The 19,772-nt window shown below is 35.7% G+C and overlaps 2 protein-coding genes across 2 annotated transcripts; one reads left to right on the top strand and one right to left on the bottom strand.

The window, feature by feature from the left end:
• Nucleotides 1–1,393: 1,393 nt before the first annotated feature.
• On the bottom strand, nt 1,394–12,659 carry LOC109093860 (solute carrier organic anion transporter family member 3A1-like). The gene is made up of 10 exons (XM_042760744.1): nt 12,107–12,659; nt 9,980–10,439; nt 6,022–6,120; nt 5,629–5,889; nt 4,539–4,703; nt 4,225–4,423; nt 3,856–3,991; nt 3,423–3,595; nt 3,232–3,296; nt 1,394–2,148 (listed from the first exon to the last, which is right to left on the bottom strand). The coding sequence occupies exons 1-10, from the start codon at nt 12,242–12,244 to the stop codon at nt 1,772–1,774; spliced, it is 2,073 nt and encodes a 690-aa protein (XP_042616678.1). The 5' UTR covers nt 12,245–12,659; the 3' UTR covers nt 1,394–1,771.
• A 5,379-nt stretch (nt 12,660–18,038) lies between these two features.
• LOC122145785 (gonadotropin-releasing hormone II receptor-like) lies at nt 18,039–19,121 on the top strand. The gene is made up of 3 exons (XM_042761377.1): nt 18,039–18,247; nt 18,332–18,448; nt 18,647–19,121. Exons 1-3 carry the CDS (start codon nt 18,039–18,041, stop codon nt 18,918–18,920), a joined length of 600 nt encoding a protein of 199 aa, XP_042617311.1. The 3' UTR covers nt 18,921–19,121.
• Nucleotides 19,122–19,772: the final 651 nt, after the last annotated feature.

The raw sequence follows: 19,772 nt of genomic DNA, 5'->3' as shown, positions 1-19,772 counted from the left end.
GTAATATCACCTGTTAAAGCCTAAAGCATTGCTATGTTCTACATTCTGAAGGGAATATACTTAAATATGTACAAGGTGTAATGGTTGCTTAAGATACCACACCATGTCTACGTACAATACAATAATGCATCTCGCGGTCATGTACAATTCCAGCATTATGAAAAACTGCCTCTCAGAGAGAACTCAGAACACTTAAATGGCATCACTTTGGCACTTTTACGGCAATGAATTATCTATAGAGAGGAATGATTATATAAACAATGACATCATTCTTATATCATCTCATTTGTATTGACACCGGCCTCAACATTCAAGCAATCAAGCATTTCGGCGTATATTGCGGTGCATTAAAATAATGTGCTTGGGAAGCAATTTACATGAAGGGTGATAATGTGTTTGGGTTTTGCCCTATGTGGGTCTCTTCAGTGTACTTAAATCAAGTCTTTGAAAAGCAGCAGAAACAAATAATTTTCCTCTATAAAGAGCATTTAGCTTATGGATCCACCACCTTCCGGTCCAATTTTTTTTTTGTACATTTTTTTTTTTTTTTTTTTTTTAGAAAAAGCATACAAAATAATTCATAAGTATATGAAACCAATGTCATACAAAAATGTTTGAAATAAGTCATTTTTGAATTTTTGTTTAAAGTATTTTATGTAACTCAGATTTATATTTTAGTGGTTCATACATCATTTCCTTATGTTTATTTTGTCTATATATTGTAACTTTAAAGAACACTTTAGTGTTTTTAGTGTAGCCAGTTTCCTTCCAAGCGAACATGTTGATGACAGATTGGAAGAAAAAAGTATGCAAGGCGTCGTAATACCATTATAAAACACCACTTAAGAAGATGCTGGTGTAATAGAAAGGAAATGTCTCCCTTTACCAAAACCATTTATCTCTTAAAATTCCCATGCGCCTGCTCTGATGCATCAACGTGCAATACCTGCATGCATTTAAATAAATCCATCCATCCTTCCGTCCTTCAGTGTCCTCTGCTTGATAACAACTACTTTATTAATGCTGCATGTTGCTTTAGTTAAGATGTTTTTCAGGACCACTGCAGGTGACAGATAACGAGGCCTCATAAAACAAATGAACCTTTTGTCTATTCAAGCTATACGTTTTCACAGACATGGGCCTAAATTGTTCACTATTATGTATTTAGGTTGATTAATAGGTTACATGAAGTGTGTGAACTCTGCACTTGTATCTACATTTTTAGTAGTCTAATGCCTGTACAGAGGAGATATTACGAAATAACACCAAGCTTTCTAAGACCCACCATAAAAATAGACAGAAATTTCCATAGCCTCACAAATATTCAAGTAAACATATTAGCTAATATTCATAGAACTTATATGCTAATATTCTTTACATTTCTTAAAAATAAAAAAAAAATGCTAAAAAGACCATCCAAAATTAAACCTAAAAAGGTGCTCATATATGTAAGCTGGGGCTAGTTTTGACTGATGGAAGATTAATTGTTCAGTTTTGGAACTGCGATCTAGCACATCCCCTAATATAATGGATGTGTTTCATCTCCACATATCATATATCCAGCATATACACGTCCTGACTACAGTAACAGTCAAATTCTTTTGGCTCTGTTTAGTTCAAACACCCTGGATACACTAAAAGAGTGCCCATTTCTCCCAGGCAGCGGGAATGTGCAGAAATCAGCTGATATATGGACTTTCTTTTCAATAAAAGCGATATGAGAGTAAATTATCATGTGCATATAGGCTGGCTGGCCCTCTTTGGGGTGGGACTATAAAGCTGACTCCATGTTCTCGCTCCAGCCCTGGTCATCGAGGTTGTAAATGAACTTGGTGCGGTTGGAAGGGTTCTGTGCAATGTCCTTGCCCAGGTTGTCGAGGGTGAGGTTTGAGGCGAACAGCTGGCTTGGGGTCAAGTAGTCCTCACTGTTCTTAATGTACCTGGAGTAGTTCTGACGCAGACACTGCCAGGTGACGGCATAGAGAATGAAGGCGCTGGATTTGAGAACGATGGCGATGCTGACGTAAAGGTAACGGTAGGTTATGTTGTCGTAAAGCATGCAGGCCCCTTTAATGCCACATACGGAGCTCCATAATAGGCAGGTGGAGTCAATCCCAATGCCGAAGATCAGAGGTGGAGGAATGAAACCTGGAACATGGAAAATAGAGGTCAGTATGTCTTTATCGTACTTGGTTTTAATAATTATTTCAAATGAACAGGTACGATTTTTGCTTTTATGTAAGAATTTGCCTTTATGTGCTTCAAGAGGGTATTAAAAGAACTGCAAATCAGTAAGATTTGTTTTGAAAAAAATGAACATGTTGTTTAGCAAGGACGCATTAAAGTCATCAAAATGTAATTTCACAAATGATTTCTTTTGAACTTTCTATTCAAAGGATCCTGACAAAATATATCAGTTTCCATAAAATTTTAAGCACTAATGAAAATACGAAATGTTTCTTGAGCAACAAATAAGCATTTTAGAGTGATTATTAGAAGCCTGGAGTAATGGCTACTGAAAATTCTGCTTTGCTATTATGAGAATGAATCATATTTTTTTTAAAATTTAGTAAAATAAAAAACTTTTCATTATTAATTGCTAGTTATCAGATCATATCTGTGTGTCCAGAGATAACCAGCCTATCTGCACGGGTTGCTTTGGTAACGATGTAGGTGTACCATAAATGTGACAAGGCTTTTAAAAGGGATGCAGAAAAAATTAGGTGCTTTATCTCGCTCTCCAAATAAGCACCCTGACGAGTCGCGCTCTGTCACACAAGAAAACTCCGCAATGGAGTCACTGTATGAATATTGAGTGACACAAAAGACCATTTGAAATCTGATTTGAGTAGCCAGAGCATCCAGACTGAGACACATCTGTACAAATCTGACTGGAATTGCATTTCAAACCTCATCCAAATGTGGTTTGAGTCAGATTTGAAAATTTTAATTTCATGTGTTTTTTCCGCTTTCAAAAACCCATATGAAGATGCAAAAAAATAGATTTTTAGCTGGCAGTCTGAACATAGCATAAGAAACTTAATTAAAAATCATATAAGAATCTAACCGACTCAAAAAAAATAATAATAAAAAATATATAAGTTATATAAGCTAATTGAAATCAACCAAACCATAAGATTATATAGACGCAGGCCTAAAATAACTGTAAGCAAACTGTAAAATTATCCTGCAGAGATACTGTAGGTGTTACTTGTTATGCAAATATCTTACCCAGCAGCCGGAGCAACAGGAAGAGAACTCCAAGGGCGTATGACTTCAGCTCTGGGCTCACAGTTCTACAGACAACAACTAGTTTAGTACATTATAGTTCTTTATGATTTGCAGATGTCATGTGACTGATTAAAACTCATGAAACCTTCCACATCATTTTTTAATGATTCAAAGGGTGTCAGCAGCATTACCTGATCAGGATGATGACGGATGGAGTCTGGGCCATTGCTCCGATCATGCTGCATACGCACACAACTGCTAAGAACGTGAGGAAGGCCTGCTGACAGCCTGGGCTGGAACACTTCCCCGGCATGGCTGTACCAGGCCCGTCGCCATGGCCAATGCACTTACAGCCTGTCAGATTCTGAGAAACAGAGGAGGGAGAGCAGATCTGAGTGCATGCTTCCTGATGGATCTGAAGTGCTGCTCTGGGGATTTCCAAGAGACCGTCCAGTGAAAAAAGACCCGGAGGTTTGAAACAAAGAGGACTGATGTATCTTAAAGAGGAAAAAATTAGCATGTCCATAAGGCCTCTTACTACTATGACCCCAGGAAGCATTTAAGCTGATGTATGTCTAAGTTTACTGATCTGTATGAATATGAATGGATGTGGGGGAGACTCACGGTTTTGGTGCAGCCAGCCAGGCAGGCAGAGAGGTAGGTGATGCCGTTGGAGCCGCAAACGGGGCTCAGAGAAGACGTGTAACAATTACAGCCTGACAAACATGCGGCCTCCGTCTGCTCCCATGAACCTAGACTCCTAAATGGAGAGAATGAATATGGGATGAGGGAAGGACGGCATGCTCCCTTCAAATTCATAGTTTAGTCAGTCGAGTTATAAAAATGTAAAATTAATGCTGCAAACAATTCAGCTTAGGGCTTTTATGGTGTGAACACAAAAGTCTTTATACTCTAAGTGTCTGTGTTTATTGCCAATTGTTGTGGATGATTAAAAATTTGTGTGAGGCTTTTATGGTGAAGCGCTCTACTCACTCGTTGCCATAGGCAACGGTAACCCCAGCGACCGGTCCCGTATCACAGCCAAGGAAGAGGAAGGAGACGTAGCAGGCCGTAGAGATGATATTGACTAGCATAGCCAGACGAATAGCCCCTAATGCAGACAGATTCATCTTCTTCACCAGGAGCCCACCCAGGAAAATACCCAGACAAGCACAGGGGATTGCTGTCATGCCTGAAAACACACAGATTTGATAGGCAGCTTTCAGTTACTTGCATTTCGTATGAAACAGCATTTTATGAGTTGATTGTTTGTCGTGCAGTTTAAAAAATAAAAATGTTTTGTCCACCTAGGAGCTGATTAGCGGAGGACGTGGAGAGGTTGAACTGCTGTTCGAGATATTTCCCTAGGAAGGCAGCAAATCCAGCCACCACAGCGATTTCCATACAGGCAGCGAGAATGACACAGGTGAAAACCGGGTTGGACAGCAGATGCTTAGTCACTTTAGGGATAACTGAGAAGAAATTAGACTCATATTAGTGGATGATCAGGAAAAAAAAGAAGACTTTTTTAAGTTCCCATAGAGAATTTTGTAATCCAGGTGTTTCAATTTATTGATGTCAAGGATCTTCAAATTTGATGACCCCCTTCTGAGGGGTCCTTTCACTAAAATATAAAGACAGCTGTAGAATGGTATATATTTAAAGATCCATTTAAATTAAAACTAAGCATCATATAATAAAGACAACACTTTCTAAAATCAAATTATTGGCCTTACAGATTATAAAGAACCTAAATATTGTCAGAGTGAAGGCAAAAGTGTGTGGAAAATACTTAGTCTGAAAGTGTATACATTTTTATTACTGTATGTGTGTGTATATTTAGCATAGGGTTACAACATAAAAACAAATTATTTCAAATATATTTTATGTTTAATAGTGTCTTTAAAATTTCCCTGCAATTAATTGTGAATAATTTCTATCCATTCTTTAGACAGCAGAATAAAACAATAGGAATATAAATGAATGTGTTAAAAAATATTGCATGACACATTAATATCTTAATTTAACATGCCACGTTTGACAAATATTATGTAAATGTGGTATTATAATGTAATTTAATATTTTAATGATATCATATTTTATTTCTCCTGCATCCACACGACCATACATAGGACGTTTGGAAAATGGATGGATTTTTTTATTTCCCTCGCGGTTCCTTAGACCAGTTTAAAAATCACTGTCGAAATTAAAACCTATACAGCATTTTGAGAGATCAGTCTTGTTGTCCACACTAAAATTAGATCTAAAGCTACTGTAATAAACTGACAACAATAGCAACAAATCAAAGAAAATGATTATTTTATATACGATTGCTTATAAAATCTAAAGCATGACCTCTAGGTGTTTAGACTCTCTCTGTCTTGCCCTCTCTCTCACCCTGCAGGTGCTGGCAGCAGGTGAGGCCTGTGTTGATCTCTGGGTCATCGGAGGCTTTGACTCCTTCATACTCCTGCACCAGCTCAGCAGGCAGCATGGCCTGTTCACTCTCACCTCCCGGGCTCTCCCCAGGCTCATTCAGCGACTGCGGGAACCCAAACATGAAAAGCGAGGAGAGGAAGAGGAAAAGGCCACAGATGATAAAGCCGCCCCACCAGGCACCGATCCAGCGTGGATCATCAGGAGTAATGTCCAGCGTGGCTGTTAGGAGTGAACAGACTTACTGAGACGCCGTGCTTCATTACATATATTGATTTTACAGATGCTTTTATCTAGAGTCACCTACAAAAAAGTTCATATTTCAGTGTATACATTTTTGATGCCGGTACTCACATGTGTCAATGAAGACTGCATCAACATAAACTTTGGTGCACAGAGAGCCAAGAATAAAACCACAGGCTGGTCCAAATACCAGTGTAGAGAATAAGATCCCTGTAATGCAATACAAAATACTAGAGTCAAAGAAGTTATACAAGAAAATTATATCCATTCATGCAAAGTCTTGGCCAAACTACTACAAAAGAGTTGTAGTCAACATATAGATTGTGCATGTGTTGGTAAAGGTTGTACCATCAGCTGTTTTACCCTTCGGTGAGTAATTATCTGTCCAGACACAGAAGCAGCACAGCTAATCATTAACAGAGAACACTGAAGTACACAAATAGCCAGATACTAATATAAATGAACATGTTAGAGATAATGAGACCCAACAGATGGGATAATCTTATTTCATCCTAAAGGGATTTATTTTGCGATAATGACCGACTGACTGTACTTCTCTTGTGCATTATATTACCAAATAAGTACTGTACACTACTATTCAAAAGTTTGGGCTTGGTAAAATTAATGTTTATTTAATATTTTTGAAAAAAGTGTCTTATGCTCACCATTTGCATTTGCACCATGTGCTACATTTATATTGTAAAATATCATTACATTTTATATTAACTATTTTCTGTTTAGTGCAGTAATATATATATATATATATATATATATATATATATATATATATATATATATATATATATATATATATATATATATATATATATATATATATATATAATTCCATATACATATAAATATATATATATATAAATTCCATATATTAATATATATATACACACATATATATTAATATATGGAATTTATTAATATATATTAATATTAATATATATATATATATATATATATATATGGAATTTATTCCTGAGATGGCAAAACCAAAATAATACCCAAGAAATATTTCTTACTATTATCAATGTTAAAAACAGCTGTCCTGTAGATATTTCTGTAAAAACTGTAATACATATTTTTTCAGGATTCTTCAAAAGTTTAAAAGAACAGCATTAATTTGAAATGTAAATCTTTTGGAAGATTATAAATGTCTTTATTGTCAATTTTGATCAATTTATTGCATATTTGCTGAATTAAAGTATTAATTTCTTTAAAAAAAATATTACCAACCCAATTAAATATTGGTTTGAGTTTAAATTATTTTATAATTTTAAAAATGATGCATACAACAATCGGCAACACTGCAACAATATAACTGTAATGTTAATAGTGAGATCCTCACAAGATGATGCCAGTTAAGTTTGTATGAAACAAGAATGGACGAGTCTGTGGTGTGATGCAAGAGACCAGTTTCAGTTACCCGGAAGAGCCGTCTGATTTATGGCATTGCCATGACTACAGTCAATATTAGGCACATCAAAGCACTGGATGGCACAATTAACCAATCAGAACCAAGTAGCTACTCTAGAGAGCCATGTAATAAAAGTATGTTTATTATAAGTGTGCTGCAGATGTCGTCCTTCACTTTAAATGCTAAAGCTCTTTAAAAACAGGATTCTGATTGGTTGTTACTGTTGGTTTTTTTTTTGTTTGTTTTTTTTATTCATCAGCTGGAAAGAATCATTCTGAAAGTGATTCCAATGATATTGTTCCTGTGTCGTTATTGTATATTTGTGGTGTGGACTTTTCTCATAGAATTAGAATGATTATTAAAACTTTATTATAGTTATCATTATAGTTATCATCCTTGATGTGAACGGGCCTTTACTATGGAAAGAATGAATCTCACCTCCTTGCTGTAAAGTTAAGAGGGCAGAAGGGTCTGTAACGGTATCTTTGCTCTGATCTTAAAAAGTGTTTTAGTTTTATCCATTAGCCTGGATGAAATTGATTAAGCATCTCAGATCATGCATGTCAGTCCTAATGTAATCCTAGATCAGTTCTCTTACTCTGGTATTCTGTATGAATACAGCCGCTGGATAATTCACTTAAAACAGATAGGCCTTTCTGTGATCAAACAGCTAAATAATTTGATTTCATCATGCCCACCAGCAATGACTGTCCCCAAACAGGATGTTTATGTCTGTGCTAGTTTACATAATGCGTAAATGAGAGACAGGTCCAGTTTAAAGGTTAAAATGGATTAAAAGACGCAAGAGGGAGAGAGAAAGAAGCTCACATGGGTTGCACAGACATTAATGCTTATAGACGGACAAGTCAGCTCAATGCAAAGACATCAGACACACTGCAGGAAAGGAAACAGCACACATGGAAAACCTCACACATTCAGAACTATCTTCACATCAGGCCTTTAATTACCTGTGGAAAGCTACTTGACTACAATAGTCATACACTGATCAATTTCAATGCTAGGGTTTTATTTCAGGAGATTTTAAGACATTTAAGTCTGTTCCTTATTTGTATCAAATACATGGAGAATCATTGTCGTAGTTCGAGAGAAAGAGAGTGAGAAGAATAGAGAGAGGGAGAGAGAGAGAGAGAGAGAGAGTTGCCTGAGGGATGACAGAGCAGCCAGCACACATTAGCTTCACAGCAGAAAAAAACAGGCACTGAAGACCATCATCATTGCTTCTTGCTTACTCCTTAACATAGCAACAGGAGATTAAGACAATGGTGCACTACACTTAACCAATGGGTATAGGCTTGATACATGGAAATTTCCCAAGCGAGGTCGCCCCAAATCTAAACTACTACAGCTGATATTCCAGCCATGTGCAATATCTATGCTGTTTGTGTATCTTCATACAACAGCTTTCTGCCAGGGAGTCCTCCAGGAAGCAGTAGAGGGCTAATGCACTAAGGATACAACCTTTTGTGGCTTATAAATCATTAATAATAATAAGTGCTGTAATTGCTGCAACGGCAGGATATTGACCGTACTGCTACATGATATGCCCTAAAACAACAACAATACTCTGTAGTGTTTTTTTTAGTACCGGACCAGCACATTTACAGACGCTTTTCCAGCGGTTCAAGTAGTGCCCTTCTGAGGCATCTGTAACATTTTACAATAATGTTCTATATATAAAGCATTATGAAGCAACAATATACAATACTTTTTTTTTTTTTTGGTATTACTTTAAATTGGTTAACATTAGTTAACATGTGAAACATGTTAACAATGAAAAATACTTTTAAAGCATTTATTAATCTTAGTTAACGTTAATATCCACATTTACATTATTGTTAATTGTTACGTCATTATTATTTACATTATTAAAATCAAACTTTGTATCTGTTCTTATTATTTAATGGACCTGAGCTAAAATTTAATTTACAATGAACAGTTGTGTTTTTATTTACTAACGTTCACAAAAGATGTATAAATACTAATTAACTGAATCTTATTGTAAAGTGTTACAAAATAATCTCTCTCTCTTCAGTGATCAGTGATCTGCAAAACAGGAGTATTTTTTTATATATAGATTTTTACTTAATTATAAAGTAGAACCAATTTAACTAATAAATAAATAATACATTTCCCCCTTTATTCATTTTCTATAAACCTATAAAATGAAACCATTTAAAATACTAATAAAAACAATTATTATTATTGCAATAATAATTATTAATTATTTTAACAAATGCATTTAATAATGCATTCAATAAGGTAAAATCAAAATGTATCCATTTACCCCTGGTCACCAAGTACCCGTCACTCTACTATTAATTCTGTTCCTAATTAAGGTAAGATAACAAAATTATGTTTATAATGTGTGCATGTTTGATTTATTTGTAGTTGAACCTAGCAGTAAAATATATGTACTACTGGCAGAGTCTGGCATCTACAATATAGGGATGTGAAACCCCCCCCCAAATGTTTTGGCAGATGGCCATCTAGAGAACTGATACCCCCCCACCCCCATGTCATAGTCCATCATGATGTTTCACTGTAGAAATTGCACTTTAACCTCACTGATAGGGCTGGAGGGGTGTACAAAATGCAAAAAAGTGTTTTGCAGATAACTCTCACCAATATAAAGAGAAGAGTCTTCTCGTCTGACGTGATCATCGATGTAAGACACGCCCAGAGGCTGTACGGGTGTCGCTCCAATCCCCAGAAGCATTTGAGCTCCGATCAGCAGCAGGTACATCATGTTGGTATTGGTTCTATTTCCACAAATGTAACTAGGATCAGAGAGCCCTGCTTGACTAGTATTGGAGCACACATCCTGTCCCTGTCCCACAGGTCGTGGCTCTCCAGACTGATATTCATACTGGTGGGTCAAGAACTCAGGCAGCGCTGACAGTAATGCCCCCAGTGCCATTACGATGCCCCCACAACCAATCAGCCGCGGCCGATGAGACGTGGCCCCAAAGTAGCTGACGAATAGGATGAGGGCAAGGTTGCCAATCTCAAAGCTGCTGGCAATCACACCCACATCAGCGCTCTGCAAGTTGAAACGGCGCTCTAGTGTGGTGAGGACACTGACCTAAAATATAAAGAAACAATGCACTGTTACAAAGCTGTATGAGTATGCACTTTTGAACTGACACCAGATCACAAAAATGTCCCTTAAATGAAAAATCCACATTCAAAACTCACAATATTTCAGTTGTGGCTTAGAGATCTTAAACAACAGAATAGATTGGTGAGATTTTGATGAGAACATAGTTTCTGTATTGAAGGTATAGATCAAATGTAAACATCCATATGAGTGTTGACAAATTGTTAATTTTTATATACTTGGACTTTGAGTGTTTTATGTTTTTTGAGTGTTTTAAAAATGTGCCATTTAAGTCACCTTTCGTACATACCATATTAAATACCTCAGTTAAAGCACAAGGTAAGTCATCGCTATAGAAATTGACAAATCAATTAAATCACTTTACTCTCAATCCTACATAGTAAATACGTTCATGTAGTAATGTGACTGTGTGCATCTTTCTCTAGTACTGAAAGCTAAAATGAAGACTAGGGCAGACCATTTCAATCTTTATTCCATTAAACTAAATAGTATCTGTTTATGTTACTAGTACTTTTTTTAACAAGTCACTACTTTTACTGGCAATAAATCACACATTTTTGTCACTGATTTCTGTTGTTTGGCACTTTTATCAGAGTACTTAGCCTAATTGTTATGTTTTACCTAGTTACATTTCCTTTTTTCTTGTATGCAATGATTAGTTAGAATCACCATTTTATTTCTTTAGTTCAATTTCTACTTTAGTTCAATTAAATATGTTAGTAACAACCTAGACACTAGGTAAACTAGAATATATAGCTTAATGGAAGCTATTTGAATAATTATTAAAAAAAAGAAAAAAAACTGAAATAAGTACCAACAACAACTGAAATACATGCTAGTAAAGAATTGGAATCAAAGCCCCCCAAATAAAATTTAACAGCAACCATTTTCTATTTTTTTGTCATATGGTGCATATTAATGAACATTACTGTAAATGCAGTAAAAAAAAATCATCAAAGTCACTCTAAAAACAAAATATAAAATTTAAATGACAAAACGATTAAAATTGTTATAAACATGCAAAAAAAAGGTAAGTAATTTATATTGAAATAATAGTCCATATTTACAATTCCATAAAGTAATATTGTCTCTATATAGTTTCACAGTCACAGTCAGGGCCTATAGACACTACTGAATATTAATTAAAAAGTTATCAGTGAAACTGAAAAAGTACTAGTCAATATAAGATTACTTATAGTAATTAGAAAATTAGTATAACAGTAACACAAATATAGATCATATTTTAAGGAATAAATGACAAAACAGCTTGCCATATAAGATCGGATCATTCTGACAAATTCTTGTTTCCAACATTATGTGCACAAGTGGCTAAAAGACAAAATATTAAGGTAATCGGTCGGTGAGATTATTTTGTTTTTGAGCCAGTGATGTACATAATGTTGGAAAGGAGAGAGAGGCCACTCACTGGACTGATGATAATTTTTCATTATAGCGCCTCTAAATCATGTGGAAATAAAGCAGTCGCGATACACACGCAAGAAGCCCTGCCTCATGATGCTCTTTATTTCACTTTAGGGAAAAGATAAGCGATGCGTACCGGACACCAGTCAATGTCATCCACATACAGTACGTACGCAGTATGAGCTGCGTGTGTTAATGGCTCGACTCACCAGATAGGCTCCTACAGTGCCCTGTGCCAACATTAAGCAACATTCTGATATGAGGAATATTTTGATGTTGGAGAAGCATGATGTCTTCTTCTGGCACTCGTCTGGCTCAGTGTCTGGCGTGCTTCCCTCCGCGTACATCCTCCGATGCGGACTGCAGCAAGCAGAAAGACAGGCTCGGACAGAAGGTGACCATTGAGGACGAGTTCAGATGGATCCTCAACAAGATGTGCACGGCTCCGATATCATCGCCTCCGGTTCCGGTCTGCGTTCAAACTGAGTCGTATGAAATGAATCTTCTTAGTACTGTCACCTCAAAAACTGCGCACTCGCATTTGATCTGGTGATCTGAATGGTCCAAAGAAACCGAAGGAGGACCACGGCAGGCTATTAATAACCATGAACATCACCGGCACACGGAAACTGCGATTCGGTATTAGGCTACGTGAGGCGGTTACAGTGCCTCTTCCGTGAGGACAGTTTGCCGGTGTGGAGGACTCAGCTCATGCGTGTCCTCATCAACACCACAGCCTGCACCAAATGATGATCTCTCTCCTTTCCCTTTCTACTGCCTCTTTTTTATTTCATTTTCCTACCACGAACACATCTGATAGATAGATAGATAGATAGATAGATAGATAGATAGATAGATAGATTTTATTTATAATTTTATCAGTAATAAAAGTTCTCAATCAAGAGAAAAAACAGCTTAATTGTCTAAAATGAGAGCAGTTTTTTAATTGTCAAAGTAATTATTATTACCAGACTAAAAATAGCCCTCAATATGTGTCCCCTGAGAGCAATGTGCCAAACTATATGATCACACAGGCCTATATTAAAGATACAGTTCACCCCAAAATACAGTGTCTGTCCGGCTCAGCATTTACTCAGCTCATGTTGTTCCAAAATCATATGACTTTGTTCCATGTGACAGAAAATGCCAAGCAGAATGACAACCATTCACTTTCAGTGTAAGAAAGAGAAGGTGCAAAAAGTGAGATAAATGATAACAGAGCTTTCATTTTCAAGTGAACTACACCTTTAGTTTTAGCATGTGTAATAGTGTGTTGTTCTATTCTATTCTATTCTATTCTATTCTATTCTATTCTATTCTATTCACTTTAATTTATTTAAAATAAAATTGGGCATGCAAATAAATAACACAAGATTGTTTTCTGATAAACACATCAAAATGATGTGAGTTTTTGCATAAAACAAGAAACAATATCTGCCAATGGCGTCAGAATTTTTTTTCCTGTCCCCACTGCCAGATATATTATCATAAAACCTATAAACTCAATTAATTTTGATCAGTTTTTCAGAAAACTCATAACGACACATAGACTCATATAGACATAACTAGGGGTGAGAACCATAAGGGTGTGACATTTTGGGGGATATATATATATATATATATATATATATATATATATATAATATATATATATATATATATATATGTATATATATATATATATATTCTAATACCTAAATGACACACGTGAATTCATAATAATTTAGGAGTTATTCATTAGAAACCAAAAGACTTAACACTGAAAATGCTAAGCCAGTTGGTGCCAAAAGGGCGTAACTGCACTTTTGCCACTTTGGCATTGAAAAATGTATTGAGGGTGAAGTCTGTGGATAACACATGAGTCAAAATTGCTGACACGACAAGTAAACCTGGTAGGTCAACCATGAGAAGTTTTTAGCTATACTGAAGATGTGTTATTAAGCTTATTTTTTGACAGAGAGCTGGATGATGATGTAGAAAATGAAAATGGCCAGCATTCAATGTCAGTGAGGTGTAGCTAGCTAGCAGGTAACCAATAACTTACATTCTAAAGGTATATCACATGCACTCAGTTACTGCTTAGCCACAAGAGAGAGAATTTTATTTATTATTATTATTGTTAATAATAATTGTTATGCAATTCATTACTTCAGTATCATTCAGTTAATGGTATTTGCTATCATAATGTTTATTACAAACCCTAGTAAAATAGTAATGTAATGTATTGAAAATACATTTCTTTCAAATCTTTTATTTTAATTTATTGTCTGTTTACTGACATTTCACTCTTATATAAATATAAAAATTATAATTAAACTTTAGAATTAAATTTGGAGTACTACTTGTGCACAATGGACATTTCTCAATATTAAGCCTAAAATGTGTTTTAACATCACTATTGATGAGGATTGTATGATCTTTGAATAATAAAGATATTTAAAGTGTACTTAAAGTATACTTGCAACAGTTTCACTTTTAACACAATCAAATATAGTTCCATATATCTTTAGTTGGACTTCAGCATTACTTTCTTACAATTAAAGTGCATTAAGTACAAAATCAGTTGTTCCAGTTTAGCAGACTTTAAGTATACCAGTTTAGTAATATGTAAATAATATGTAAATAGTATACTGAGTATAATAGTATACTTAGCATGAAATACATTTATTTTAAATACATGTTTGTATATTTATTTTTCACTATAGGGAAGGCATCTGTAAAGGCTTTTCAGCCATTTTGCTTTTCAAGTAAATGTATATTTTGATTTATGAATACTGAGGTGTTTGTACTAGAAAACAAGACAAAAATAAGGCAATAAAAATAAAAAAAATAATTTTGCAGTCTATATAATAGAATGAAAGTGTTTTGATAAATAGATTTGTGAGTGCTTGGTCATATTAATTTAACTGTAACATTCTCCCCTAGCAAAAATGAAGGTAAATTTTAGTCATGCATCAGTACAGTCAGTCACTGCACAGTACACCGAAAAGAAAAAATGGTAACCTAAAAATTTTCTTAATGTGCTAACATCTAAACTAATTGCTTTTATTTGAATAAAAATGTTATTTAACTTTACTGAATCAACCGGAATACATTAGGTAAATTAAAGGGTAAGATCAGGTAGAAATAGTTCTTTAACTTAATAATTACAGTTTAGCACTTTTTACAGTGTAGTTCTCTAATTATTATGTTCTTACTGCATTTGGAAAGACTAAAATACTCAAAATGCAAACAGAAGTTATCTTTTTAGTCACTCAGATCAAAAAACAATAGTGTTGACTGCATCACACAGCAGTCATTTAGTGTGGCTATTCACAGCAAGTGTGATTGTTGGAAATCACTGCTTTTGCGCTGAAGGTCTCTGTGCTTCAGTACTCTGAGGCAAAGACAATTTACTGCTGCCTGGAGAATAGACTCAGCAATAGCATAACAGTATATCTCAGACTGCCGTTGGAGACAGGGAAACCCAGCAGAGATTCACACACACACACACACACACACACACACACACACACACACACACACACACACACACACACACACACACACACACAATATTGACTGGTTGTTTTTCTTTTTTTATCCACCCTACAGAGCAAGACTCACCACTCCTTGTGTGTTCCCATCTGTCTATGGCTCTGCTGGGCCCTTACAGTGATTCATATCGAGCCAAACAGCACTGTACTCAATTATAGCATCATAAACCCCTCTCTTTTTCCAGCACTCATCATTCCACCATCTTCTTGTCTTTTACAATTAAATTAAACAACTCAGCTAGTCCTAGCTGAAATGTATTCTAGTTAAAAACCTTGTTAAAAAAGATTGTATTGGCAAATTTTGAATTTGTAATTGTGTCAGGTACATTTTCTCACCATGATAACTTTGATATTGTATGCAACTAAGTTGGGGTGAGTGCTGGCCACATTTCCAATGATCTTCACTTAAATAACTAATTGTTAAAATAGTTCAAGCTTGTAAGTTCAACCAAGGCCATATACTGAATTAAAGCATACTTTTTTTCTTGCTTGATGTTTTAAATAATACCATATACTAATATTTATTAGTTGATATGATGTAATTCATAATTAATTTGCTGTAGTTGGCCGATCCATCAAAATGACGACAAAGAGACATCAGGCAGTGGGTATGAAACTGTTGCTGCAGGCAACAGCCTGACTTTGAATGTCAATAAAACAGACAGTTTGTACTATTGTACTTAAATAGACCCAAGGGAACTGCACAGAGGTGTACTTATGGGTCTCCTAAAATCACCTTTTACACAACTAATTTTCTATGCACAGAAGTCAAGCATGGAACACTAGTATATAATGCAGCAGGCCAGTTATCAATTATGGAATACTGTTACTTTAGTAGGAAAGCACATTTTATACACGAGTATTGATCACTGTAAAGTATTAATGTAATTGGTCTTGGTCTTGTCTCCCCCATTGAGCCTCTGTGGTCTTGACTACAACGTTCAGCAACCTTTTATGGCCAACTAGGTTTCTCCAATAATCTTTGGACTCTTACAGTAAAGACTGACACACTTTAAAACTGCTGTTTTGTGCAAGTTTACATTTTAAGACTCAAAATATTCAATGAACATAGTAACCATATTTGCTAGTATATAAACAGTATAATGAATAAACAATATAATGAAATGAATTAAAGGCCGAAAAAAAGGCAGCTTGGACTTACTGAGCTTTGGCAAGCATGGATAAATGCTGTCTGTTTGGAGAATACAGTGCAGGGGGACATCTAGTGTCCAGAACACTGCACTGACTGAACAAAACAAACGCCACAAAGTTGACAAAATAAGAATCAATCAAATTATTTATCTTTAATCAGTTTCAATAAATGTGACATTATAAGATAATCTAGTTCATTCATAGTTTACAGCTGTTGAAGTTATGCTCACGTAGGTTATGCTCTTTTACCAGTATATCGGTATTGCATTATTGCTGCATTACCTGTGTGGGCAGAGGTATGAGGTCGCAGGCACTACTGATATTTGATCAACATGTGATATTGCGTTAACAGTTTAAGAAACAGTTCCGTGAGTTTAAAATGCTACCTTCTCTCTTTCAATCAAAGTGTTATAATTAGTAGGCTAACTTACAATGTTTTTATTAAATTCACACTAAAAGTCAGTCGTATTAAAAATATTTTATGGCATGACACCCATCTGGTAGGCCTACGTTAAAAAGAGGATTTTATGTGTAATTAATAGATTACACTAATATTATTTGCCCATCGCCTATTATACAGTAGATCAGCTAACATGATCTATAAAGGTGCAAAATGCATATTTGAGAATCGATTCCCCCCTCCACTCGTGCCCCCTCAAAAATATGTGCATGATGTCCCTGCACACACACACACACACACACACACACACACACACACACACACTTAGTGCAGACTTTGCGAAGAATTCCATTTTATTTATATCAGGTTTTATATCAGGTTAATGATATTTTCTGTCCCCTACCCCAAACCCACCCCCGCAGAAACACATGCAAAACACTACATTTAAATAAAAACGAGTATTGGCCTATAAGCTTTTTATCTAGCGAGGACGAGTAAAATGTCCTCACTAATGGGTTGTCATATTATTTCACTCTATAAGTGAGGACATTTGAAACACGAACACGCACACACTGACTTCATGAAAGTAGCTATAGGCTAGTCCTAGCCAGTCCTAATCTCTACCAGGCTTTTCTTGCACGGTTTATAGACCTTTCAATGACATGATTTTATCTTACCTTCTTTTAAATGGATTAGCAAACAAAACCAAGCCCCCAGCCATGAGAGGACAAGTCCTGTGATCACATCTGGCACGCTTTCAGTGATGCTGCGATGCGTTTAGACACTTTTACAACTAAAGGCCAGCTCGTCCAAACCTCACATCTCTAGGGTCTCCAACGAGCCACTGCCATCTAAAACAAGAGTTTTTTTTCTTTACTTTTTTAAGTTTAAATAACGTAAAAAATGTAGCCTAATAAAACGAATAGAAATTAAATAGTAGTTTATGAACTGTCATTTAAAATAAGCAAAGTTTATGGACTACTTTGTGTTTCCCAACCCTTCACACTGATTTAAGACTTGGTCATTAAACCACTAAATAAGAAGCACGAAAGCATGAACGCGTGCAGGACGCTGATGTTCCTCAAACTCATAACCATTTGCTCGTGCGCTTTCGTGACCGTGGTGATAAGTCTAGACCGACAGGCTGCTATTCTCAAACCTCTGTACATCAACAAAGCGAAGAAGAGAAATAAAGTAATGCTGAGCGTAGCATGGACCATGAGTGTCGTGTTATCCATGCCACAGGTAAAAGACATTTTGAGGTTAGATGGTGGTAATTTCCCTGAGGTGTCTTTGCCTTAACTAGTCATCTGTCTTTCTTCTGTTGTGATCTGTGTCTCATCCAGTGCTGTCCAACAAATGCAGCTGCACAGGTGTAAAAACAACATCCCTAAGGCATGTATGCACACGCTGAAGATGACTGTGGTCATTGTGCTGTCATTCATGGTGTGTTGGACACCCTACATCAGGGATCCTCAAATCTGTCCCACAAGATCCACTTTCCTGCAGAATTTAGCTCTAACCCTAATCAAACACACCTAAGCATGCTAATCAGTGTCCTCAGGATCATTAGAAAATTACACTTAGGTGAGTTTGATCAGGGTTGGCGCTAAACTCTGCAGTGCACTGGCCCTCTAGGGTAAGATTTGAGGAACCCTGCCCTACATGCTTGGCTTGTGGTACTGGTTCTGTCCCACTGGCCTGGAGGAAACAGTGTCCCAGTCCCTCTCACACATACTTTTTATATTTGGCCTGTTAAATGCTTGTTTGGACCCCATCATCTATGGTCTCTTCACCATTCCATGCAGAGGCAGGAAGCACAGACAGCGTGAACATAACATTTTAGCCTTTGAGCTGGAGAACATTAACAACTCTTTGATGACTTCCATCAGAACTTCCACCTCCTCGCTCACTTTAAAGAGACTGACAGTTTAGCAGACTTCTAGAGAAATGATTGAATGGGACGGAGAGTATTTGCACAGGATTGGAGGTGATGGGGCAAAGAATGATGTGGCCTTTGCTTGTCATTCCTCCTGTATGGAATAAAAGCCAAAACACATGCGTTGTCTATATGTATGATAGCTTTCCATTTAATTTCTATGAAAGCCATTATAGGCACTTTAATTTAATCTTATATGTATAAAGGCTTCACATGTAATGTTTCATTTTATTTACTGTAACTAGTTCATTCATATTGGCTAATGAGGTAAATCTTTTGCATACTGAGCCTTGAGATGACAATGAAAGTCAATGGGGTCCAGCAATGTTTTGGAGTTTTATTATACAGACTGTTTTGTTTTTGTTTTGTTTTTAAGTATGATTTTTTAAAGACATATTAAATTAAAGGCAGTAATTACTTTTCCATTGTTAAAAACAATAAAATAAATGCTATTTCAAATTCAAAATGTCTATTTCAAATAAATGCTGTTCTCAACTATTCATCAAAGAATTCTGAAAAAGATCTATCAGTTTCCACAGAGATGTTTCCTATGCAGCAATTCAGCACATCGCAATGATTTCTAAAGGATCACTGACACTGAGGACTGGAGTAATGACAGTTGAAAATTCAGCTTTGCCACAGGAATGAATTACATTTTATATAATAAAATAGAAAACAGATATTTTAAATTATAATATAAAATGTTTAAAAAAATTATCAAATAAATTCAAATTTGGTGAGCAAAAGAGACTTTTTTTTTCAAAAAGATTTCAAAATCTTACTGACCCAAAACCTTTGAACTGTAGAGTATCATCTAGGGTTGTTTTTTTTTTGTTTTTTTGCATTTG

Source organism: Cyprinus carpio, chromosome A7, assembly GCF_018340385.1.
Source record: "Cyprinus carpio isolate SPL01 chromosome A7, ASM1834038v1, whole genome shotgun sequence".
In the NCBI taxonomy this organism is placed as follows: Eukaryota; Metazoa; Chordata; class Actinopteri; order Cypriniformes; family Cyprinidae; genus Cyprinus; species Cyprinus carpio.
Note: the sequence above shows the minus strand (reverse complement) of the source record. Positions and strands in the feature narration are given on the sequence as shown.

Excerpts from the sequence above, each read along its gene's own strand:
- LOC122145785 (XM_042761377.1), top strand. The coding sequence starts at position 18,039 with ATGAACGCGTGCAGGACGCTGATGTTCCTCAAACTCATAACCATTTGC. Across the intron at positions 18,248-18,331 it reads CAGGTAAAAGACATTTTGAG|TGCTGTCCAACAAATGCAGC; the intron begins GTTAGATGGTGG and ends TGTCTCATCCAG. Across the intron at positions 18,449-18,646 it reads ATGGTGTGTTGGACACCCTA|CTACATGCTTGGCTTGTGGT; the intron begins CATCAGGGATCC and ends AGGAACCCTGCC.
- LOC109093860 (XM_042760744.1), bottom strand. The coding sequence starts at position 12,244 with ATGTACGCGGAGGGAAGCACGCCAGACACTGAGCCAGACGAGTGCCAG. Across the intron at positions 3,596-3,855 it reads TGGCTGGCTGCACCAAAACC|AATCTGACAGGCTGTAAGTG; the intron begins GTGAGTCTCCCC and ends TCTGTTTCTCAG. Across the intron at positions 2,149-3,231 it reads CCTGTTGCTCCGGCTGCTGG|GTTTCATTCCTCCACCTCTG; the intron begins GTAAGATATTTG and ends TCCATGTTCCAG.